General features: G+C 38.8%; 1 protein-coding gene and 1 long non-coding RNA gene across 2 annotated transcripts; one reads left to right on the top strand and one right to left on the bottom strand.

Moving 5' to 3' along the window:
* Positions 1–16,696: 16,696 nt before the first annotated feature.
* On the top strand, positions 16,697–20,644 carry LOC113356172. Its single transcript, XR_003362890.1, has 3 exons — positions 16,697–16,871; positions 17,233–17,431; positions 17,933–20,644. It is a non-coding gene; the product is annotated as an uncharacterized LOC113356172 (long non-coding RNA).
* A 4,520-nt stretch (positions 20,645–25,164) lies between these two features.
* LOC113359454 lies at positions 25,165–26,099 on the bottom strand. Its single transcript, XM_026603081.1, has 2 exons — positions 25,791–26,099; positions 25,165–25,683 (listed from the first exon to the last, which is right to left on the bottom strand). Exons 1-2 carry the CDS (start codon positions 26,097–26,099, stop codon positions 25,165–25,167), a joined length of 828 nt encoding a protein of 275 aa, XP_026458866.1.
* Between the last annotated feature and the right edge of the window lie 803 nt (positions 26,100–26,902).

Raw genomic sequence — 26,902 nt, 5'->3', positions numbered from 1 at the left:
TAGACTTCCGCAAACTGAAGAAGAGATGGCGAATCCCAAATATTGTCGTTATCACAGGTTCGTCAATCACCCAACCAGTGACTGCGACAAGTTGAAGTGCATTTTCAAAGAGAAGGTGGATGCGGGAGAACTTCAACTAGGAAACGAATGAGTCAACAGAGATCCCCTTCCTGTCAGGAGTTGCATGATTTCTGGGGACTCTGTTCACAAGACTGTGCAGTCTATGATGGAAAGATTATGTGAAATTCTGTATTTCTCTAAGGCACGGCGTCAAGACATGTTTGGGGCTTTTAACAGTGTCGTATCAGGCAAGCGTCTGTTTCCAGTTAAGGAAGTTGCTCCTGAATCTCAATCCTTCCTAGGAAACGCGAGATGTAACTGGGGACTCCTAACCGTCGCTCGTTTGAAGGATGTCAAGTTCGACAACGTGCTGATTGACGTAGCATCTAATTTCAACATTGTCACCGTCAAGGCCCTGAAAGCTGCAAAAATTTCGAAGCAGGAAGTTGTTCATTGCCCAACCATAATTAAAAATTCTGAAGGAGAGTCTAGAGACGCTTATGGGTACATCGACCTCTAAATCAAGATAGGAGATGCTCTAACACGTGGTAGGTTTCATATTGTGAAAGATTACCAGAACTATGATATGATTCTGGGGCGGTCGTGGGTGCATAACAACAAAGCAAAGTTAGGAGTATGTCCCTTGCCAGTGTCTATACCTGAAAGGATTACCAACAAGCCGTCAAATCCCAAAGATTACCTGTTGTCGTATCGATAGCTTGCCGATGTGACGCAATTACCTGGAGAGAGCCCATCAGCATACGTTAGAAGATTCTGAACCCAAGTAAGTCTTATCGAACAACCTTTTTTGCAATCGGTCACTCCTCCTTCTGCTAAATCTCGGGGACTCGCTCTAATCAACAACCCGTCCGTCACTAGGAGATGTGAATGGGATGCTGGTCCTTTCAAACGCTTTGTTAAAAGTTTAGAAGCTGTTTCGGTCAAAGACGGCAAGCCCAAGGATCAAGTAGTTGTACAACGCCCAAACCCATTTCAAATTAGAGATTTCGCAATGAAGGCGACCGTATTTCAAGTTGGAGATGTGACGGTTAAACTGACCGCTCAGTCTGATTCACCTTCAGAAAGGGAGGATAAGCCATACCTGGTGGCAGATGGTATCTTAGGCGGTTACTGCAAGCTCATCAATGCAGACAAACTGGAAGGCGTGACGATTCACTCACGATGGCTCGAACCCTGCAATACATAAAAAGTTGTGCTACAATTTCCTCCAGCGTCCTCCACACCTAAAATGTTGTGTTACTATTTCCTCCAGCGTCCTGCACACCTAAAGTGGTATTCTATCTGTTCCTCCAGCGCTCTCCATAGTGTTTCTTCCAAACAATTTTCCCTTTTATGCAGTATTTGTAATTCCTCCAAAAATGATTGCACTGTTTGCATTCACAATTATTAGGGTTCCGATTTGTCGATGAATTGAAATATTATTTTCTCTTAGAAATTTCTTTACCCCTAATCATGACACAAAGCCTTGAACGAGCTTAAATCTTTATCACTACCCATCAGTCCAAACCAGAAAAAACAAAACCCTAAAGAGAAACATCTTATATCTTTCGAGAAATATTGAAGGCCTACATACATGAAGAAAATGTCAAAGGGTATTCGTATGATTATTAGGGTAAAGCACTTGGAAGAACGATCTACTCCAACAATGAAGCAGCATCACCAAAATGGGATTTGCGAAACTCTGCCTACTGGAAAACAAGTTCGTGGTTAATCTCTGGTTTCCATTATCGCATCCTCCTTCATTGTTTGGTATCGTAAGAAATCATCACGAAGACAGTACACATAAAACGCATCACTAGTTATGTGCGTGAATTGATGAAATTGAGAGATTCTATTATGACCCTACTGGAGAGCGTCACAGTTGGGTCTCAAGATAATGTGAATATAAGAATCATTGTTTAATTAAACCTAAACTCAGTCACCGCTGAGCATAAAAAGGAATGTATACAAACTATGAAAGCGTTCAACAATGAATAAAAGCAACAAAGGAAGATCTAGTCATTGGGAGGATCAACAGTATCTTCACAGAAACTGTTGGAAACTGCTTCAACGCCTTCATCGCAAGCCATTACTGCATCCTCTCGGGAAGCCGCATCGACTTCCCCTTTTGATGCCTGATGTTATTTTTCGATGATATTGTAGTAAGATGATTCGTTCACTCAGATTTGTTGAGAATTTGTTTTAAGACTTAATAAAGAAAATAAGGAAAAATATATATACACAATTTGTTACAGGATGAAGAGAGACCGTGACTCGGGATTCCACTGCTTTTCATGTTCATGGGTTCATAAATTAATCCTAGACATTTATATCTCAAAACAAAAGAAACAATAACTCTATTCTTTGCCAAAGTAGATTTCGTAAAACATCAATTGTAAATTTCAAGCATAGTGTATCTAAAGCATCTAAGACTAAGCATACACTATCAAACAAGATAACAATTGATTAATAGAAATCATAAATCATTTAAAATTTGTGCAAAAAGTAAATAAGGAATTTATTAAATTACCCCAAGGATGAAATACAGCTTCCTCCGTCGTCCCAGTGATGGGTTCTATCTCCACATGATGAAAACACATTCAAAAAGATAACTCATAGCTCAAATGGTGTTTTTATTGGAGAAATAAGATAAAACAGAGATTTGCAATGGTCTACAGGTGTTACAAATGTTGCAAAGAAGCTGTTACAAAATTATAGCACAAAACAGTCGTAGAAGCAACAGTCTTTTTCTGGAAGAAAACGAAACGGTTTTAAGACACTAGAAAACGACTGCTACTTGCAGTCTATTGTTCTTCGTGTTCTTCTCTAATGGCAGCAGCAAAAACTCTCTGCAACTCTAATTTCTATACTCTGTTCTCACCCCTAACTCTCCATCCTTGTTCTGATACTCGAAGCACCTATTTATACCCTTCACAGGGTCAAGAATATTGTGTAATAACTCCCGAAATCTTCATTTGCTCCCTGCCAGTTCACGAGAATATTTTCTTTCCTGTTTCTTCTTCTGCACGTGATAATCCTCAGCAGATACGCTCCAAACACGTTGTAAACCCATACACAATTGAGTCACACTCATGCAGCAACCAATCTTCACGTATCTTCTATATTCAATCCACAGAAAACCCGAGAAAAATGCATGCTCCCTGTTTTCTCCAATTCCACGTAGATTTCCCCATTTATCAAAAACTAACAACATTACCGGCCCTGTTACATCGTTACATCTCAGTACCAATCAATATCCGACCAAATATCCTCCCAAAATCTCTTTGTGATCAATCCAGGAAATCCGAGTTTATCTTCTTTCTGTTTCGTCGAAGACGATTATCCAGCCCAGTTTACTCGATCCAAGAAGGCATCTCGACCCTGTTTAATCCTAGCAAGTCCTGCCCAACGATTTTCGGTGATTGAATCTCTCTTAAATGCGTCCAATTCTCGAACAGAAATTTCTTCCCGTGACTGCAACAAATTCCCGCCAAAAATGATTTCAAAAGGTAGGGGATGGAGTGCACATATCCTGTTCGTGGGTTCCCTTAGCCATGGGTGCTGAGAATGAATTTGGGCTATACATAGCCGTGGGTGCCCCTTAGCAAAAGTGAGGGTCTGTATAGAAATTTTCCTCCGGGGGTGCTCCGAGCAACTTTCCGAGCCGAATTTTCCGACAATATTTATTTCCCAAAAATACCTACAAACACACAAAACACCAAAATTAATACAGAATTGAGCACTAACAATACAGAACACTGAGGACAATTCAGACACAAAAAATGTGTCTATCAATGCCGCTTCGACGCCTTCCTCAATAGCTGCTTCAATATCCCCTCCAGAAGATGCACCGACATCATCCTTGGAAGCTTTTTCAACATCTTATCCGGATGCCGCTACCATGATCTCTTCAGCAGCCACTTCAGTATTTCCTCCGGCGGTTGCTTCAACACCCTCTACAGAAACTACTTCGATCTCTCCTTCAAGAACTGCCCCAATAGCCTTCTGAGGATACTCTGGTTCGTCCATGTCAGAATCGAGTATGATGATTCCGTTACAGACAGGGTAATCATACTTGTTTTTACTGGAAGGCCGCTCATGCTCGATCCTTCGTCGCTTTAGCCGAGCTGCAAACCTTTCCGCCCTCGCGCTCGGTGGCTGAGACGCTTCGTCGCGCCTCCATTCTTCCTCCATACCAACCGAAGCCAAGAAAGCCTGAGCACGCTCCTGAACGAGACGTAGTTGCAGAAGGGACATACCCTATCTGGTACGACCAATTCACGAAACGGTGGATCTATTTTGGCCATCACCTCCTCGAACGCACTAGCCTTGGGTTTGTCAACTTCAAAGCTCTTCTCTGAAGAAGTAAAAGAGTAATCATCACCAGCAGTTCCCATCATACACTGCAAAAAGGGACGTTACGATCATACCGACAGCTGGTAAATAATTAAAAAAAATCGTTATTATCAATCAAAAATCAAACTGCATAATGAACATGGAGCAATACCTGGACCGAAGAACAAAAGTAATTCCGCGATGGGAGAAAGGCCCAGCATCTTCTTTATATTCCGCAAATCAGATAGATCCCAGGAAGAAAGGGAGTCTCTACTTGTCGTGTATAAAGGCTCCGGATACGGGATAACAATCAAGTAGATACTTATATATCTGACGATAACCGACGTGCAAAGAAAACGTGCCCTACTCAAGAACCAAGCCAGCCTCTATCATGGTAATGTGCATCGAAATCCTCTTGTGAATTTATTTGTTTGTCACCATCTGGTGCTTACCCCGCAACAATGTCACTGCTACGTGCTAAGCAGGGGACTTAATGTTGATGGTGGTTTTTTTAGTTCAAGGTCAAAATATTAAAACCTTACATTTAGCACTATGATCCTGTAAAGGAATAAAAGCCAATTGAAAGTAAAGAGTGCTCAAACCTCTCTACTTACACATGTATTGAACAAACTCAGTATATGTATATGAAGTTCATTCAAAATGGTGCGCATAGTAGCAATCCCAAATATTTTGTGAATTCTACTTTTATGCCAGCATTATTAACTAATGCATGACTCGCCTAGTATTTTTCCATGCTATGTTCTCAGCCGAACTCTTAATACTGATATGACATGACGATCAATGCTCACTCTCAGCAGAGTAGCATGAATTTCCCGAAGTGCTAGTATTTGGATCTGAGCAAAAATACTCATACAGGCTACATCTCTCTGACAAAGAGATCAACGCGTTCACATACTTTTAGTTAAAGTTAGCGTGATCGAACACATATTTATTCTTAAAGAAAATCTTGACTGTCAATATCAGTCTCAAAAAAAATCACGGCCACACGAATTGGCCGCGCGGTTTAACAAGCATAGCTTAACCCTAGTAGAACTAGGCAATCACCGTAGCAATCATCGGCGGTCCCACTAGTCCTCTAGTTGATCGAATTACATGTTGCCCATTCACAAGCGTTTCAAACGCTGACCCAAACACGGGCATTTGCGTTGTGTAAAAACAAAGCTCGAACGAGCTAAAACCGTAAAAGACGGTCTCAAAAGCCATCATATCCGTCCAACTTTGCCAGCCTTGTTGGATGACCGAGATCTTCCCCGGAATGATCAAAGAGGCGCCAGCATGCACATTGGCGGCCCAACTCTCCCTTTTGCCCGATCGATTTGCCCGCGGCAAGCTTATAGGGCGCTAAATCGATCGCCCAAACTTGAGCAAACACGTTGTGAGCAAAACCCTAATTTGAGTCGTGGCGATACACAACTGTCGTAGATCGATCATGATCGTCCAACTCAACCGACCTAGTTAAACGGCTTGGATTGCATCTCGAGTAACCAAAGAAGTGCCAACGTTTTCACCCTTGGTCGATCGACCTCTCCATAGCAAATCCAGAGCATATCAAATCGTTTTCCCAAAGTAGCGTGAACGCGCTGTTTTAAGAAACCCTAAAATCACTTTGCGGCATTGAACAACTGCCGCAAATCGATCACGACCATCCAACTTCGCCAGCCGAATTGAGTATCTTAGATTTAATTTTAGGTGACCCAGGAGATGTCAACACGCTCACTGGAAGCTCTTCACATATGGCCAATCGGCCTACTCGAATCGGTGCACGGCGCTTGGATTCGATCAGTTAAAACAGGGTGGCCGCGCGGCCACCAAACCCTAAATCAGCAACACTTGATTGTTGTTTCAAAGCCATCTCTTTCGTCCGTCTTCGCCGACTGGGCCGGACGGCTTAGATTGAGTATTAAGCGATCTATGGGGCGTGGAAATGATCATCAGCGACCCCCCTTCCACAAGGAATAATCGGTCAAGCTATGCCTTGCCCGTGCGGCTCCGGACGATCGCCCAAAAACGGCCCCTCGCGCTACTTCGACAGCAGCTGTTAATTGCCACAAATCGTCTCGACCGCTCAACTTGGCCAGCTGATTTGAGCGATATGGATCTAATTTAAATCGGCCAGTAGGATTTTAGAATGGCTTCCATATGCCACTCCCCTACAAGGAGCAATCAAATAAGCAATAGCTCATCCCTGGAGCTACCAAACGATCACCCAAACATGTCCGGCTACGCTCTTCTTTTAAGACGATCGACTCGCGACTAACTTAGACGAGCTTTAAAACAACGATGCTTCATCGACTATTTTGAGCTGCTTAAAAGCGATGCTTTACGTGGATCGAGTACATATTATATCTTATATCGGCTTCACAAACAACTTAGTTGTTAACCTAATAGTGTCGCGTGTTACTCTTTGCGGCAAGTCCCACGACTTGACCCACTTACTCGAGATATCAAACGTGTCACAAACTGGGGGATGCTCACTGGGGTATTAGTCCGGCGGATTACAGCGTGCGGCGTGCAACACGCCCATTACGAGAAAGTGTTAGGAAAAGGCGGACGGTCAGTAGTAATGAGAATAGTGGGTGAAAGAGTGACTAATTTTTCCTCATAGTGGAAACGTGACGATCGCCACCACCTACACAACCCCACTACTTCATTACTCAATCTTCTCCACTTCCTACGAGATCAGAGTTTTGCGCTCAATGATTTGTATAAATAGGCTTTCAGCCTATTTCAACAACAACACGAAGACCACAAGTGTTATCAACACAAATAGCTAGAAACCATTTTCTGATATGCAAGTCATAAACAATCACACCTTCAACACTCTGATTTCAAACACCTTCTCCACTTCCCTCCCTAAGATCAACCCTTCTCCTTCACCTTGTGACCGAATTGAATCTCGAACGACCATTTCTTAGTTTAGGTCGGAGTCTTACAGATTGATTTCTCGAACCTAAAAGCATTCCCGTGCAGTGCATTTGTTTAGGAATTATTTGAGGGTAAAAACTGGTTCTGCTGTTTTTGGTAAGTTTGGGTGTGTTGATGAGAAACGAATTCAAACCCTAAACAATGCACTGCACGAGAGTACTTTTAGATTCGAGAGATCAATCTGTAAGACGCTGGCCTAAACCAAGAAATGGTCGTTCCAGATTCAATTCGTTCACAAAGTGAAGGACAAGGGTTGATCCTAGGGAGGGAAGCGAAGAAGGTGTTTGAGATCAAAATGTTGAATTATGAAGGTGTGGCTGTTTATGACTTGTATCAGAATGTGGAACTGGCTTGCGGAATGTAAGCTATCAGTTGTTGGTGTTTTCTGGATACTTGTGTTGATAACCCTTGTGTTCTCGTCGAAATAGGTTGAAAACCTATTTATACAAGTCATTTGAGAGCAACCATGATCTCGTAGGAAGTGGAAGAGGTTAAGTAATGGATTCGTGTAAGAGGTGGTGATCGTTGCGTGGTCACACCTTCACCCACTACTCCATCATTGTTAACTGTCCGTCCTTTCCTGACATGTTCTCGTAATGGGCGTGTTGCACGCCGCACGCTGTAAACCGCCAGATCAATACCCCAATAAGTATCCCCCAGTTTGTGACATGTTTGATGTCTCGAGTAAGTGGGCCAAGTCGTGGGACTTGCTGCAAAGAATAACATACAGTGCTATTAGGTGGTGAAAAAACTAAGTTGTTTATGGAGTCGATATTCATAAAATATCGCATGCATGCATCGGTTTTAAGCAAGCAGCTCAAGACAATCGATATGCATGAATCATCGTTGTTTTAAAGCTTGATTGAATAAGTCGCGGATTGAGTAGCAGGACCGGCCATCTTTGGGTGATCGTTTGAGGACCCTATGGATGTGCTATGACTTGTTCGATCACCCCCTGTGGAGGATTAATATCCGGTGATCTCAATGCTTCTTTGTTAGCGTTTGAAAAATAAATCTACGCCATCCGACTAGGCTGGCGAAGTTGGATGGCCATGATCAATCTGCGGCAGTTGTCAACTGTCATTGACGCAATTTTTAGGGTTTTAAGGGCCGCGTGGCTAACCCCCTTTTGGGCGAGCGAATCGAGGTGTTGCATGTTAGTTCGAGAAGGTCGATCGACCTTGTGCAAAGGTGAGTTGCCGGTGAGCGTGCTGGTATCTCCTAGGCCACCTAAAATTAGGTCTAAGCCACTCGATTTGGCTGGCGAAGATGGATGGTCGTGATCGATTTGCGGAGGTAACATATTTCCGCAAACACCAATTAGGTTTTAAAACGTCCGCGTCTTCCCTAGTTCGAGCGTTAAGGGCTTGTCGCGAGTAGGCCGATCGACCATGGAAGGAGTTGGGCCGCCAATGAATACTTTGGTGCTTCTTCGATCGTTCGAGATGCGATCTACGCCGTCCAATTAGGCTAGCCAAGTTGGACGGACACGATCGATTTGCGAAAGCTGTATACTGCCGCGACCCAATTTAGGGTTTTGAATACGGCGTGTTTGCTCGAGTTTGGGCCAACGGTTGAGCGCCTTATAGGCTTTCCGCAGGCATGTCGATTGACAAAGGGGAGAATTGGTCCGCCAATGAACATGCTGACACTTCCTTAATCATTTGTAGGAAGATCTAAGCCGTCCTACTAGGCTGGCAAAATTGGACGGTCGTGATGCGTTTTGAGACCATTTTTAACGGTTTCATCTCGTTCGAGCTATTTTTATACAGCGCGATCACCCATGTGTGGGGTCGGCGTTCGAAGCACTCGTGGCTGAGGAAATGGGACTCGATTGACTAGGGCACTAGTGGGCCCGCCGGTGGTCACTACGGTGATTGCCTAGTTATGTTAGGAGTAAGTTATGCTTGTTAAATCGTGCGGCCAAGTTGTGTGGTCATGATCGTTTCTGAGACTGATATTAACAGTCTAGATTTTCTTTAAGAAATAAATATGTGTTCGATCATGCTAACTTTAATTAAAAAGTGTGTGAACGCGTTGATCTCTTTATCAGAGAGAGATGTAGCCTATATGAGTATTTTTGTGCAGATCCCAATACTAGCACTTCGGGAGATTCATGCTACTCTTTTGAGAGTGAGCATTGATCGTCATGTCATGTCAGTATTGAGAGTTCGGCTGAGAACATAGCATGGAAAAATACCAGGCAAATCATGCATTAATTAATAATGCTGGTATAGAATAGAAATCACAGAATATTTGGGATTGCTACTACGCGCACCATTCTGAGTGAATTTCATATATATTGAATTGCTCAATGAGCGAAGAGGTTTTTTGCACTCGTCACTTTTTAAATGGCTTTACCCCTTGCAGGGTGACAGCGCATTAAATACTTGTTTTACAATTTTATCCTTGAACTAAAAACCACCATCAACATTAAGTCCCCTGCTTAGCACGTAATAGTTACGCTATTGCGAGGTAAGCACTAGATGGTGACAAATAAAGATAAAACTTATGAGACAAAATTAGATGTTACCAGGAGAGATGAGTTGTCATGTCTTTGGAATGTGTCACGTTCAAGAGGCGTTGGTAGGACTAGAAAGAAGCCAAAAATAAACAGCAAGTGCACGGTGCCAATTGTGTAAGGTGCAAATACAGGTCGATCCACAGGGACAAGGTGGGTGTAACGTTGAAGCTTATGGTCTTACTATACTGATTCAAACTGAGAGTAACAACAAGGGGGTTTTGTTTGATGATACGGCTAGATGATTTTCAAGTAACTGAGATAACAAAGCAGAGTGTAAATCAAGATATTGTAAAACAAATGATGATGAGGGTACTAGGGCCTTTGAATCCACCACTAACTTACACTAGTTATCCTTCAATGATATTAACCTTGTCCTTCTAACTGATAGCAAAAGGGATGTCAATCCTCTGTATATCTAAGGTCACTTTGATATGAATGATTCAATCACGACTAAGGTATTTCTCCTAAGCATTAACTGTCTTCTCAGGGCACAGCTAATCAAAAGATCAATATATAGGATTAAGCATGAGTTGCAGTTAAACAACACGGGATTATTCTAACCACAATGGATGCCTGACACACACTGTGAAAGTAAAGTGTTGAGCCCTAAGATTGAATTTCAATATGAATATTTAAGCACAACAAGGTTACTGCCATTAACATGAATAACAAGTAGCAAATTAGGGCTTCATCTAAACCCTAGCAGGTGAATTTAGGACATGATGAAGATACTGAAAACAAATATAAACTACAGCTTTGTGCACCGGATAATCCGGGCATGCCTTTTTTCATTACACTGCCTTCTCTATTTATACACAATTTTCACTCAATCACTTAGAATTTGATAATTTAGAGAACACCCACTCACCAATAACGCATTTTCTGACAAACCCCTTCTGCAATTCAACTTTACAGCTCCTTGATTTGATGTTTGCTTTAGCTGTGAAGAAACCCTAGTCTTATCTCTCTCAATCATAGCTTCTAGGGTTACTGTTTTTGATAAGGGAGAAGATAAGATGGATAGAGATAGAAACTAGGAGATTGATTGATGGCTCTTGAGAAGGTGGTTGTGCTCAGAAGTGGTCGGTAGTGGAGGTGATTGATGGAGGTGTACTGGGAGTTTTTGCAGAGCTTGGAGAAGATGAGAACGAAGTGAAGGAGATGTTTGGCTTCTGTTCGATTAGGGGAAGAATGGTAGGAGCTAGGGTGTTGAGCGGATACTTCAATTTTTGATGTCTCGGATGGAGATGTCGTTGGATGCTCATAAGTTAGATCGAATTTGATGGCTCATGATGGAACGGGTTTGGGTCTTGGATATTGGGTTTTATCTCTTTGATGATCTTCTTCTAGGCCCAACTATGTTCTCCAAGCTAATATCTCAAGCCCACGCCTAGTTTTATCTCTTGCAAACAACATTCTTCACTTGCGGATGAGGTGCAAACAACATTCTTCACTTGTCGTATATCTTCCGTTGTCACCAATTCCTTGCTCTTTTGGCCTCTCGATTCATCCAAGCTTTATTTAGTACCTAAAAACACAAAATTAATTAGTACAAGTATTTATTCTTGAAAACAATGAAAACAGAGAATTTGGGATAATATATGATTTTAAAGCGCAAACGATGAGTTAAATGCCAATAAAAAGGTGTGGAAATATGAACTATTTGGCACTCATAAAATCCCCCCAAACCTGAATTTTACTTGTCCTCAAGTGAAACATAAATTAAGAAATCCTAACTATACCACTGTCGTAGGTCTATCGAATGCATTTAGCGTATGCACGAAGCCTTTAAACCCCTAGGTGTCCCTAGTTGGACGACTTGTAGTCTCGTGAGGGTTTACCAGAGGTGTACCCACAAAACCTTCTCCAACTTCAGAGCGTATCAGAGTCCTAAGCATCCAAGGAGCTATGAGGACATAGAGTTTATGTATGCTAGTAACACAAAGTTAGAAATACCAAAGAATGCATTCTCATCCTTAAGAGTTGAGCGAGAAATAACCATACCATATGAAAGAATTCGGGTTCGAGAGTAATCACAAGCCTCGACTTCTGCCTCACCAATAGGGTTTTATGATAATTGCAATCAAAAATACCGCTTTTTTAGTCTCTCATGTGTGCAGACAGGAATAAAGAGAGAAATCTTGCACACGTTGAATGGTGGGAAGGAGAACCTTCCGAAATAGTTTTTGGAGACTCCACAGAATCGTGGACAAAAAGAATATTTTTCTGATGATCTCTAAGAAAGTAAATCAATCATTAGCAAGGATGGGAGTACTCACTTACCTTCACATCTGATCGGCAATCAACACCACTCTCACAGCATCCATAGAAACGTCTTCAATCTTCGGTCTTCGGTCTTCAACTGTTGATAATGAACTCTTGAACTTTGTAGAATCTTGACAATGTGTAACTTTTCTCTTGAATTTCCTTGTTGCTTGAATTTTCCTCTTAAATTCTTCTTCTTTACCATGGTGTTTATTAAACAAAACTAGAAACAAAATGTAAGAAATATTTATTTTATTTTATTTATTTATTTATTTTTATTTTTTATTTTTTTTTAATTAATTAACACAAACTGAAAGTAACAAAATAATAATGAAACTACTAAAGCCACGGTGAAGGACTTTATCACTTGATTCTTAACAACCTGTATTGTCTTGATTTCATGAACTTCACTAATTCTCATCTTTTTCTGTTTTCTTTGATCTTGTAAAATATCTCTTCAAATGTGAATAGAATTCTGCTCTTTGTACTGTATCTTCACTTTGAATATGAACTTTTTACTTTTCCTTGAATTGTTGCATGTAAACCTCGGACTATTTCAACTTTCTTCATGTATTCTGAAGTTGCTCCGCTCGTTGATGATGATATGTTTCTATAGATCTGTTGATGTTGTCAAGAGAGAGAATGGTGCTAACTGCAAATCAAACTACAAGAAGGAGTTTTCATCTTTAGACGTCATCCTCATGATTGACGGAATTAGCACTCAAGAGATCAAAAATAGTGCTGAAAGTGGTGCGAAGTTGGGTAGCTCACCATTCCTGCCCGGAATTTACGTACGGTGACACACACTCTAAAAGGACTTTTTTAGATAGTCACAAAAAATGAAGGTCGGTGCCTCTCTTGATGTAAAAATAGGTAGTATCCACTAAGGGTGATCACAATTCTACTACCAAATATCTTTGCAGCACCTAATTCGCCCACCGGCATGGTTAAATCTAACTTTAACGCTCTAACAACTAAGAAACCCGATTGTGTTCTCCATTACTTCTAAGTTCAGTTATTTCGGTCAGACTCTCTATGTAAACATAGCTAGAAGCATGCTAGTGACTCTAAGATCTCTAAAAGTTGAAGGTTTTATGCAAATATTTACAAAGATTTTTGATTTTTTTTTTTTAAATGCAAAAGACTAAAAACTCTATATGCAAAATACACCCACAAACCTAAATCAAACATTGACCTCAATATTTCAAAATATGATAAAAATTTAAATAGAAGCATACCATGAGGACCATGTTGATTAGAGAAAAGGGCAGAGATTACTGGAATGTCGGCGCAAGCAAGGTTAGAGCTTCATTATTCAAGGCTAGAATCCAACATTTTCATCTGAGATCATATTGGATTAGCGCAATATATACAAGAAAAAGCTAGGAAATATAATTACCTACTGTATTATATACAAGAAAATTTCACCATACACCAACAATCTAAAGAATTGAGGATCAACCCAAAAGACAGAATGCAGAATTTTAACAACCTCACACAATTATAATAGGACAGAAATGCGAGTGAGACTGCAAAACAAAATGAGCTACCCCAAACCTGGATTTTTCAACAGATATACTTTTGGACACAAAATCTCGTAGTTTTGGAGGTTCATCATGTACAAGGTCCAGTTCAAGGTGAACTTTGTTAGGGATGGGCAGAGATACACCTTCCAATTGTGGCTCCTTAAAGGTATTATATTTGGATGCAAAATAGTCCAAGAGGACTTGGGAGGCATACAGTTCCAGGCCTAGATTGGATTCTCTTAGAAAAGTTGGTTTTACAATTATGTTACAAAACGAATCTAGGTTGGGTGGAAGAGTCTCAATTTGTGGCTTAGGCAGGAAAGTAGGCACATCTAAGTCATGTAAAAGGCCATTAGTACCATCACATACTCTCCCTAAGTCAGAAACAGGTATACCATGCGCATTTTCATAGAACAATTCATCAAGCCCCGGTTCATAATCATCATCCAAAACCTTTTTTTCATGCATAAGAGAGTCAGAGGGAGTGACATAATGTGTTCTATGTAGGGAATCAGATGCATTTAAGTTACATTCATTTTTAGGATCAAAAATATTACTATGCAGCCTAGTTTTTCCCAAGTCAGACAAAAGTAGTGCTCTATCATGCTCACAGTCATTGAACAAATCAGCAAACCCCAATTCAGTATCATCAATATCATTCAAAACTTTAGTTTCATGCATGGGAAAATCAAAAGAAATATCGTACTGTGACCTAGGAAGGGAATCAGACACATCAAATATATTTTCATGCATAAGAACATTAGTGTCAACAGACAATTCAACCTTCCCTAGGTCATGCTCATCTTCACAGAATAGTTGCACAGGCTCCAGATCAGTATCAACATCGCATGTATATGGAATACTAGAAGAAACATCATTCATGAAGGTCGAGGCAGAGAAGCCTAATGTCTCTGAACCCAAAGGTTCCACAATATTTTCAGAATAAACATGTTCTTCTAACATAACATCATCATCATCATAACATGAATACAATGACCTATTCACAATCATAGTGTCTCTAGTCCACTCATTTACCTCTAGATTAGGTTCATGTTCAATATTAGTTGCCTGAGTAGGAACATAGATACTATTTTCAAAATTTATTTTAGGACTAGCAATCATTTTACCCTGAAATTTATCCCTTCCTTCATTTTGTAAATGAATTAAATTCATATTTAGAAACGTATTAAGTTGCTCAATGGAAGGAGGGTGTTCAACAGAGGATATCCTCATTTCAGATGCATATTCAATACATGATTGTGCATGAGGTTCACTAACAAATGGACATTCAGAAGTTTGTCCATATGGATTACCTTGGAGATGGTCATTAGTCCATGCGAAATTTGGGTCATCTAAGTGTTCTAGGTCACAAGTCTACCAGCAGGAGTTGTTGTCATGCATTTGATAGAAAGAATTAACATGGTCTTCCCTAGACTGCTTCAGAGCAAGCACTTCAGGGCAGTGCTTGATGACATGTTGTTTGCTATCACAAAAGATACAAACAGAAATTACAACTTTCCTAGATGAATTAGATGCGACAGATTTTTCATATTCATTCACTTCTAAAGATGTGATTCGAGCCTCTATTTGATCCATAAGTGATGAATTATGAGTTGGGCACTATAGAAGTGTTCATTTTCACCCTGTGGCGAATGATACATGTGCGAATAATAACTAGGGTCTGTATATTCAAGCTCAGGACCCTGAAAAGGTCCGTCATAATCCCTATAATTATTAACATCATGGTTTATGGGAGGCTCATAATGTGAAGCATGCTCGTAAGCAAGTTCTCCGATTGATTTCTGCGATGTTTTCTCATCCCTTGTTGGAGACCAAAATCCAGACATCCCTTTTTTTCCGAAATAAAATGAAACAAATTCATTCAGAATGCTACTAACAAATCCTAAACAGAATGATGCATATAAGAACGTATATAAGCTACTAAGACAAAGTACGACAGGCTAAACACACTATATAAGATTACAATAACAAAAATTAACAAGAAAAATAAAAAATGACGTTGTTGCGACAATGGCAGGGAGCTGTAACGTTTATAAATCCTGAAATGGGTTTCTATTGGGCTACGACAATAAAAATTATAGTCAACTAACGAGAGGCCAACTTGTATGTGTTAACAAGATGTGTAGCACAATTGTTAAACCCAATATCAAATCATTCAGACTAAGCAATTACAAACAGTCCTAGACGTCATGCTGTTGTAGTGTTAAGAAACTTACCTCCTGTGCGCATCCGGGAGAAGGCTACACCAAGCTCACGAGCTGAATATTGCTATTTTCTTTGTAGCTTCTGTAGTAGTTTCTTTATTTCTGCTGGTACAGTACCGAAGTAGGCACAACAATAGCTCGCTTATCTTCCTTCGCCGCAACCTTATGAACACCTGATAATGCTCAAGAGAACTGTTCAGTTTCCAGAAATGTGCATATAAAACAGATAAGTATGTACACTTTTGACCAAACATTAACTACAAACGAGAAATTAAGCTATTCTATACAGAAATTGTGTACTTGATAAAGATGCTTATTTCCTAAAACTATGACACTACCAACACTATGAGCCTAATTATTGTGCAACCTAATTTAGACTATGTAAACTACATCAAATGCTTAATTATATGCACAAGAAAATGACAAATGCAAAATGATTGTAAATATTCACTAACAAGATGGAAAAATAAAAAGAAAACTTAGCCCAAGACAGAACCTACTAATACTACCAGTATAGACTCAATGGAATTTTTAACAACAACACGAATGTCAGACTGCCACCGAGATGGTGCAGAACAGTACCACAATTTTAAATCCCAAACTATAACTACTACAAACTAAAACAAACACTAAAGAAGGCTAAAACTACCACTAACTAATATTAATAGCCTGTTTGGATAGGAATATATAAGTTACTTTTCGACTTCTGAAAGTCGAAAAGTCGAAAGTTAGGGTGGGAAGCGTATTTTGGAACGACTTATAAAAGTCGAAAATGATCTTTTTTTGGGAGCCAATATTTTTGGCTTTCGACTTCTGATAAAAGTTGCTTCTCCTCATTCATCGTGTCCATCTCTTTTTCCTTCCTCTTTTTCTTTCTCTCCTCGGTATTAACTTCCATTCTAACTAAAAAAAAGTCAGTTCTTATTCTGAGAATCAAACAAGAGATCTTTCAATTCCTCTTTTTACCTTCTCTGTTCAGCTGTGATCTCTGTAAGTTGTCTCAATTTTGTTGAATTTTCTGTGATGAAACTTGATTTTTTTTTGGTTGAATCTATACTGGGTTTGTGTTGTTGGTTAGAGGATTTAATCATTAATTCTCATCTAATTCTTGAACCCACATTCAGAATCAACACAATTTCTCCTTCCACTTTAGTTTTGATGTCTGTGGCTTTGTTTTGATCTTCAATTTCTTGGTTTGAAGGGGTGGAGAAGCGATTTCTCTGGTTGTTGTTTCATCATTGTTTATATTGCTCTTGAAATCAGTCCACCATCTTATTTGAACAATCAATTTAGTGTTTGCAGTGATTGAGGTGAAAAATTTAATTTTGTGTCTGATTTTGTGCTTTTGCAGGTTCAAGATTTCTAGGTAAAACCCATGTCTTTAAATGTAAAAAGCTTCAATATTTCAAAAAAAATCAGTGAGATGTTGTTGTTGGTGTTGGCCGCCAAAGGATAGATGTGACTTCATCACAGGTCCTTGTAACTGATCAAGATTTTGGTGATATCAACTTCAGAATGAGGCTATCAGTATCAGGAAGGTTACTTATCAGGTATAGTATTTTGATGCTCAATTTGTTACAATCTGCTCTTGAAATTTTCCTTTTACTTATGTATTTTGATGCTCAATTTGTTATGACTACAACACTAGTTATGTTGACAATTAACTTTGTTTTGTCAATGTATAATTTAGTTGATAATTTAGTTGATAATTGAGCAGATTGTACATGTATACTTACCTGTTTGGTATACATCGGAAAAACTCACAACTATTTACATAATCCAAATATGTGGTCATGATTTTGAACCTACCTACATGATGATTCTGATACCCACTGTTTCAGGACTCTTCTTGTATGTTTTGGGATAATGACAATTTAGCAACTTTGTTGGTTATAGAACTAAAAGCCTACCTTCTTATTCTGTTGAGTGATGTAGATGGATTATATGATGGCCACCACTGATAAGCACGTAAATGCTGCATTTTATACCCATATTTATATTAGCTAGGACTCGATAATTTGGCTAACAATATCATTTTAGTGCTTTTACAGAAAGTACAAATAATTCTGATCATCCGGAGCGTAAACAAGATAAATGGCGTTTGTGACGAAAATAACAAAACATGGTTGGCCTGGTATTTCATATATCAGCATCATGGAAATTATTATACAGCCAGAGGCCCTGAGATGTGATTCAAGGGAGCAAAGGGTTATTTTTGTTTACCAGGCACGTGAGTCCTATTAGTGGGACGTGGTCAAATCTCTACCACACTTCTCAGTGGCATCAATCACATGAGAATAGTATTTTCTCTTCTATATCAAAATAAGAGAAATTCTCAAGCTGATGTCCGTTATTTAGTGTTCTTGGTCTGTGATGAAATGAGATTCATGGTGCGAATCGATGGAAGTATGAGCTGTTGTTGAATTAAAGGTTTGATGGCTTACATGAATGAAAGGGATTTCAGGAGTTTCTGATTATGGATCGAAGCTGGTGGTGATTGAGCTATTGCTGCTTGACTGCAGTCGACATAATATTTGATGTGAATGGCGTTGCTGCTGTATAGAGAGCTCGAGGTGGAGAATAAACATGGGTTCCAGGGTATTATAGTTGTTGCTGCTGCTGTCAATTGGGGTGATGAATGGAGAGGATAATGAATTTTTTTTGAGTTGGAATCGAACAAGGAAAGATGGGTACAAGCCATGAAAGATGGGTTGATGTGGAATTCGAAAATCAGCAAGAGAATATCAATTTTAAAGCTTGCAGAACATCCACGAGACGGTGACTTTGCTGCTGTTTTGTGGTGTTGAACGGCCAAGACTTGGTAACTTTGAGAACCGGTGTATGTGAATGAATATGGAGTGTGTATGAATTGCGACTTTGCAGGTCGAATGAGCTATAGGAGGGACCTCATAAAACCAGTTGAAGTACACCGGAGGACACACTGAAGCTGCACTTCTAGTATTCATAGAAAGGCCTGAAAGAATATCAGATTTGGTTCATAGAGATGGGTTTTGTGTGTTGACTGGATTGGATTCAATTGAGAATTGGCAGCGAACAAAGGGACTGGTGTTGGCTGATTTGAATGGAGTGCAGTAAACTGCTATTGGTTGTGACTGCGAAGACGAGTTTATGAAGCCAGATGAAAGCAAAGAAGATGATGGAGGTTTTAGCTGAATTCTCATGAGGAGTTGAGGCTCGACTGGTTCTGATTTTGGAAGATTATGCCAATTGACGAAACTGAGATGGTCACTGAGTTGTTGTTGTGTCCAAGCTATGGTTGAGCAATGCAGTCGATGGAGTAAGCAACTTTGTAACGGCAGCTGTGTGCTCAAGTTTATTTGGAGTCTGTGTGGTGAATTCGAATCCGTTCTTGGAGATGATGTTAATGGTTGCAACTACGGAACTGTGGGACTCCCGAAATTGGTGTCTGGATTGTTTGCAGGGGACGATGGAATTGTAGTTCTGATTACAGGAAGTACTGGTGGTAATGGGTTCTGAATTTATTATGGCAGCAGTGGTCATTGAAGCAAAGAAGTGCATGTGAATCTTATCGGCTGGTGGTGTAGCCGAGGGGGAGAGAACTGGCATTCGGTAGTGGCCAGGACGGACAGAAGATTAGAGTTGCTGTGTGGAGGCGAGTTTTCAAAGTGTGGATTTGGGCCTGAATTCGGAAATGGATTTTGGTGATTGAAGCGGGCCTCGAGCAAATTATTTGCTAGGTCTTAATGAGTATTCCCACAACTTGAATATATTGGAATGAGAGAAGAACAGACGGAGGAGGTCGGGCGGGCGGGGATTCTTTTGAACATGCGCGGCTACACAGCCGTTTGGGGTTTGAGATTTCATTTTCTCTTTTGATTAGCTATTAATTTTACATTTGTTTATGGCTTTTATTATTTATTGTAGGTTGCTATTCACATACACCGGTTTTCGAAGTTACAAGTCTTGGCCGTTCAACACCACAAAACAGCAGCAAAGTCACCATCTCGTGGCTGTTCTGCAAGCTTTAAAATTGATATTCTCTTGTTGATTTTCGAAATCCACATCAACCCATCTTTCATGGCTTGTACCCATCCTTCCTTGTTCGATTCCAACTCAAAACAAATTCATTATCCTCTCCATTCATCACCCCTATTGACGGCAGCAGCAGCAACTATAATACCCTGGAACCGATGTTTATACAGCAGCAACGCCATTCACATCAAAGATTATGTCGACTGCAATCAAGCAGCAATAGCTCAATCACCACCAATTTCGATCCATAATCAGAAACTCCTGAAATCCCTTTCATTCATGTAAGCCATCAAACCTTTAATTCAACAACAGCTCATACTTCCATCGATTCGCACCATGAATCTCATTTCATCACAGACCAAGAACACTAAATAACGGACAGCAGCTTGAGAATTTCTCTTGTTTTGATATAGAAGAGAAAATACTATTCTCATGTGATTGATGCCACTGAGAAGTGTGGTAGAGATTTGACCACGTCCCACTAATAGGACTCACGTGCCTGGCAAACAAGAATAACCCTTTGCTCCCTTGAATCATATCTCAGGGCCTCTGGCTGTATAATGATTTCCATGATGCTGATATATGAAATACCAGGCCAGACATGTTTTGTTATTTTCGTCACAAACGCCATTTATCTTGTTTACGCTCCGGATGATCAGAATTATTTGTACTTTCTGTAAAAGCACTAAAATGATATTGTTAGCCAAATTCTCGAGTTCTAGCTAATATAAATATGGGTATAAAATGCAGCATTTATGTGCTTATCAACACCCCACACTTATATTTTGCTAGTCCTCGAGCAAAACAAAGAATATACCCGCTCAACAGCTGGTCATGATGATTTTTTCCCTTTTTTTTACCCCGCTCAACAGCTGGTCATAAATGAATAAAAAAAACAAAGAACAGACACGCTCAACAGCTGATCATGATAAATTTTTTCCCTTTTTTTAGACCCGCTCAACAACTGGTGAATAGAATAAAATAAAAAACAGACCCGCTCAATAGCTGGTCATAAGAACCCTACAATAGACCCGCTCAACAGCTGGTCATAATAAAAAAAAAATTAGACCCGCTCAACAGCTGGTCATAATATGCAATCTTTTTTTTTATATAGACCCGCTCAACAGCTGATCATCAATTTTTTTTTAACTCGAAACGAAAATGCCACTCCCCCACACTTAAACATTACATTGTCCTCAATATAATTGAGTCATACAACGTAAAAGTTAAGGTGGGAAATTCTAAAATAAAATATGCAAAAACTAAACAAATAAAAATAAAAGATATAGAGTGAAGGGAACAAATCTGATAGGTTGACTCCCATGAAGCGAAAGGTATTTGTTTCCCTGCTTTCAGTAGCACGTAATCAAACAAGATGAGATTGGTACTCCAAAGTAAGCTGCCGATCATATATATAGAGTCTGAAGAGTTGGGGATCAACCCAACTAATCCGGTCAGCTGAAAATATGCACCTGCAATCACTATAATCATCCAAAGACATATGTGAATTCATTCCCCATACAAAACAATCCTTAATAATCAATCCATGCATTGTCGGGATATGTAAATGAAGAGGTATAAATTGTTCAATAGCTTCTTGTTGAGGTGCACGCCCTAAATCAGGTTCTAAATCAGCCGAAACAACTTCAACAGCTGATATTAGTTCAACTTTACTCGCTGAACAAGGACTCAATGGATCAATAATTTGATGACTCATAGACACGCTATCATCTACAACAGTTTCATTACTAATATCACCAAGATGAGAAAAATCAAAGCTTGATAGGTCAGACAATGGCTTAAGGGTCAAGGTCAGAGCTTTCTCGACTGATGAAAGTAGTCAAGACTCAGACAGAACTAGAGGTTCTACTATGGGCTTCCATTTATTAGTGTCTAGCAGTGGTGTGGAGTCTAATAAGGCATTGACTTCACAAATAACATTATCATCATCAAAATCATACCCAAAATGAGCTAAGAAAACCTCTAGTGGATCTTCCAAGTTGTTCTTACAAAAGCTTTGCGAGTGCATACTTACTTTCTTTCCGCCCGCTACTTGTTTCAATTGTACCTGGAAAAAAAAACGGCGTAAAAAGGAACTAAAAAAAAATCTAAAAGAAGAACAAAAATAAATGATGTACAAAAAAATAAAATAAGTTATATATAAAAATTGATATCAATCAGAGAGTATTATGCAACCACTCCCCGGCAGCAACGCCAAAAACTTGGTAGGTTCGGAAACCTACAATAAATATACTGCAAGTGCACATTGTCTAACTAGTAGAACAATGGCAAGTACAGGTCATTCCCACGAGGAGTGTGAAAATACTACTACTAACTAATACCAAGAACAACAGATCAAATTCAATATTTTCAGACAATTATGGAATTATAGCAAAATAATAAAACGTAACCAAAGATGTGAAGGTGTTAAGGATCCGGGAATCCATTGTAGGTAAGTTATTTGTATTCAATCACAAAGGTTTCAAATTAACTCATGTAAATTAGCAAACCTAGCTATTAGTAGGCGGAAGATATTTCATTAAGAATCATCGACAAGAATTATCGTTACGGTAGTTTGTTCTCACCTTAAAGTAGAATTCCAAAGCACTAAGTATACATGGCATAAATAGTCAAAAGATATTCAAAAATCGATTATTGCTAAGGTTCAACGAGTCCTTCTACTAATCTAACTATGGACTATACATGGCATAGAACATGAAAAATGTAGCTAGAAGGTAAAACATTGAAAGAGAATCACAAAGGCCCTGTTTGGTAACCATTATGATTATCTATTTATGATTATAGATAATCATAAACTGAAAAATGAGTATATCATAATCATTTTTGAAATAAATTTTAACAAACAACTTTTTGGAATAATTAATTATCAAAAAATGAAAAATGATTAAAATGAGAAGTTGTTTGGTACACCTGTTTATCATTATCATTTTAGTGTTTTTTTATAAACCACAACACACAAATTTAATCATAGATCTTCAATACACTAGCAATTTGATCTTAGCTAGTTTCGATATCGAAACCTATACATGACATCGGCAATTTCATATCTCACGTGATTCATTTCACTTCTTCTTTGTTGATGTGCGTACATACCACTAAACGCCGGTTCATCAGGCGGGGATGTATCAACATCTATGACATTTTCTTCATTTGCATAATATGCAAACAGTTCATCAGACTTGGATTCCGTCCTAATGAAATTATGAATTTCACATGTTGCTATTAATATTTGTACCTGGGTGTTGTATGGAAATGAGGCAGGATCTCTCAAAATTGGAAAGCGAGATTTAAGAACTCCAAAGCTTCGCTCGATTGCATTCCTTAATGAAGAATGCCCAAAATTAAACAACTCATTTGCAGTGAACCTTCCATTGCTTCCTCTTCTACGGTCATGTAAGTGATAACGAACTCCCCGATATGGAGCAAGAAAACCAGGCATGTTTGGATATCCAGCATCAACAACATAATACTTTCCTAAAAATGTAAACAATGTCGGAGAATATTCAGTAACAATAACATCGTTAGTCACAATACAAGTAGAGGGAATTCACAAGAAAGAAACGCATTCTGGTCAGAAAGAAGACATGGTCTATACCAGCACCAGTAGTGGAAGAGGACAGCTTAACTAGTCTTAAAGATTTCAGGTTGCTGTTGGGACTGCACAAGCACTTGCTTTATGATTGTAAACTACAAGTTCTGCTACTGAAACCGTAAATCTACTGACATACTTTTAGATGAAGGATATGACCTAAATACTCTCCTAAGGCATTAGCACCCAGAAAAAACCGCCGCAAGGTTACAATAAACAACCAAGGATCCTAACAAAAAGAATATGAAGAAAGAAAAGATAGATAAACAAAGCCTTGCAAGAAGTGTTATGGTAAACCTATATGTGTTGCTTGAGATAAAGAAAACTGCCCCAAATATGTATCAGTGTTTTACAAAATTAACTGAATAACAAAAAGAATATGAAGAAAAATGTATAACAAAATTAACTAACCTTCAGGGGCATGAGGAAACATCAAACTTCTATTACTCAAAGCTTCCCATAAAATTCTTGAATCATTTGCCGATCCTTCCCATCCAGCGTAGATATATGTGAATTTCAAATCAAACGAATATACTGCCATCACGTTTTGTGATATATTTCCTTTCCTATCGAAGTAAGGTGTTTGTTGGGCTAGTGGTACAATCACTTTAATATGTGTTCCGTCTATAGCGCCAATACAATCCTATAAAATATTTATGGATATAAGTTAAAAATGGGAAGAAAAAAAAAAGACAAAGCTATAAGAGATATCATCTGACGTACCTTGAACCATGGGAAATATTTAGAGTTGTTGAGTATTTCAGCTGGAGTCTCAGAGAAAGAAGGAGGTTTTATAAGTTCCTTGGAAAGTTCCATGATGGCTCTCAATACTTCATTGAAGTATCTACTTATAGTTTCACCGGAATGTTGAAATCTTTCTTGTAACATTCTATTATCTTCATTATGTCCAATCATGAGAAGGAAAATCGCCAACTGCTCTTCTATGGTGACCCATCGACCGTCACGTAAAAGTTTTATTTCTCTTAAAATGTGAGTCAACCTTAAGAAAACAAACTTCTCCATGCGATACTGCTCATAACATCTCCGGGGATGTCCGTGCAAAATCTCTTGCATGTGTTGATGTACCGTAAGTATAGAAGTTCTACAAGGTTCCTTACATATGCGACCCTTAACGTTTTCGATAACTGCTGCAACCACAAGTAATAAGGTGCGTTCTTCAAGCTCTTCTTCGGAGTCCATACCCAGATTCAAAAACTAATTGATAACCTGGCTGGTAACTTCTTTGGCCATTTAACTGAATTCGGAATATGACAACCTGCAACGACCCGTCAAAAACTCTAATCAATGCTGTTGTTTAAATGCTTATTATCTGTAGGTCATTTCCTGAAAAACAAACAAAACAAGTAAGAACAAGAGAGAGAGACACAGTAAAATATGATACATTAGAAAAGTATGCTACATTAGTAAAGTAAGAACAAGTAAGACAAATTAAAAACCAAATTCATAACAAAACCAAATTCATAACAAAACCAAATCTATTAACTATTAATCAGTAAACCTACTAGTTACTTATAGCATTCATGTCTTTAACATTCTCAAAACAAACAAAAACATCCAGTTCTAATCATAAAATGAAACGATAACAAAGGTTCAAATGACATAAACATTAGCCTAGTACTCTAAAACCTCTCACAAACTCTAAGACCCGAGACTCTTCAACCATTCCTTCTGATTATTAGGATCTAGTGACATAAAAACTTGTCTCCATCCAGCATCTTGAAACTTCTCTAACGCCCCCATTAGACTTCGAACACTCATGCCATCAAGAGATTGCAAATACTTTGTACAATTTGGAATTGAAAAAGGGTCCTTATCCAAATCAATAACATGTTTAGCTTTTGTGGCATCAGCAATAGCAAACAAAGCTTCACTCAGACCAGCAGTACTTGTCGCTCGCTTAGTTTGACCATAACCAATTGTTGCTGGAGCTTTTCGCTTTCCTCTTTCATTATCTTTATCAGTTGAGCTTTCACTTACTTCTTCCACCCCAACAACGGACGACCCCTGCCTCGAGGACTTAACTGGAGTATCATCATCTACGCTCTGAGCCGAAGCATATGCATTAGAACCAGTTGCAGTTGAACCACCAAAAATGGTACATAACTCTTCATAGATAGGGCAACCATTTGTCTTATACTTTTTTTTATCCGGGTATTCCTACGTCAAAACAGTACAAATTATCTACTGACTATTGCCCACAATAATTCACAAATCAAAATACAACCTACAATAACAACAAAGAGGGTGATGTCAATTAAATTTACCCCAAGATATGCATCCCACACTCCTTCGTCGTCAACTATAATATTTTTATCTTCCGAATCCCATTCAAAGCCACTAAGGGACATGAGCTTCTTCATGTCATTGTGTCTAACCCTGAACAAATTATACCTATTCTTAATCTGATCCATAGTAAAATTCTTTCCATTTTTCTTGTTGAATTCATCTTTTACTTCAATCCAAGCTTCTTTCACAAATGATTTAGGCTTCTTACCACCAAGTATTTGAACTATCAAAAGTTCACATAGGCTTTTTTCCAAACTATTACACCATTTGGCAGTCTCAGTCGACATTCTAATGAACCCAATTTTTAAGAAAATGTTAGTAAATACTAGTGGGAAAATTTCACAAACAAGATCAGAGCAAAACACTAAATTAACAAAGAAAAAATTGATAACCCACTAAAGAAAACATACCTGATTTTGATTTTTGATAAGAAGTTCTTCAGATTTTGAGGAAGATGAATCAAGGAAATGAGAGAAGATCGAGATTAATCGTCAGGAGAGAAACCAGATCAAAAAAATGGGAGATGAACAGATAACAGGGAGAGTACTACTGAAAGTGAACGAACATATAACTATGGATGAAATCAGACAGGAGAGAAACCAGATCTAGGTATTTCTTCCCCCATTTTTTTTGCTTCTCTCGTTCCCCTCTCTCCGTCTCTCAGTTGTTTTTAACGAAAAGAAAAAAAAAAGAAAACCCATGTTTTTGTTTATAAAACTGGGAATCAATTATTTTAATTTCTAAAAACAAGTTTTAGTTGTTTATAAAAATAATTGGTTTTTTAAATTATGATTAAAATAACTGATTAATATAATTGTTACCAAACACCCTAAGAATGGATTATGGCTCACAGAATTGATTATGAGCTCATAATCACTTATTATAATCATTACCAAACAGGGCCAAACATTATCATTAAGTTCAATTTGTAGAAACTTTATTCAAGAACACAAAATAAATCAAACTACAACTTCATCCTTTCACCCTAACATGGATTAGCTCGACATGGCTTTCCCAAAATCCATAAACAAATATAAAATTAATAGCTAATCAAAAGAGAAAATGAAATCTCAAACCCTAAACAAATGTG

This window comes from Papaver somniferum, chromosome 3 (genome assembly GCF_003573695.1).
Source record: "Papaver somniferum cultivar HN1 chromosome 3, ASM357369v1, whole genome shotgun sequence".
NCBI classification, from domain to species: Eukaryota; Viridiplantae; Streptophyta; class Magnoliopsida; order Ranunculales; family Papaveraceae; genus Papaver; species Papaver somniferum.
This window is presented reverse-complemented; position numbering and strand designations above follow the sequence as displayed.

Excerpts from the sequence above, each read along its gene's own strand:
- LOC113359454 (XM_026603081.1), bottom strand. The coding sequence starts at position 26,099 with ATGTCGACTGAGACTGCCAAATGGTGTAATAGTTTGGAAAAAAGCCTA. Across the intron at positions 25,684-25,790 it reads TGTGGGATGCATATCTTGGG|GAATACCCGGATAAAAAAAA; the intron begins GTAAATTTAATT and ends GTTTTGACGTAG.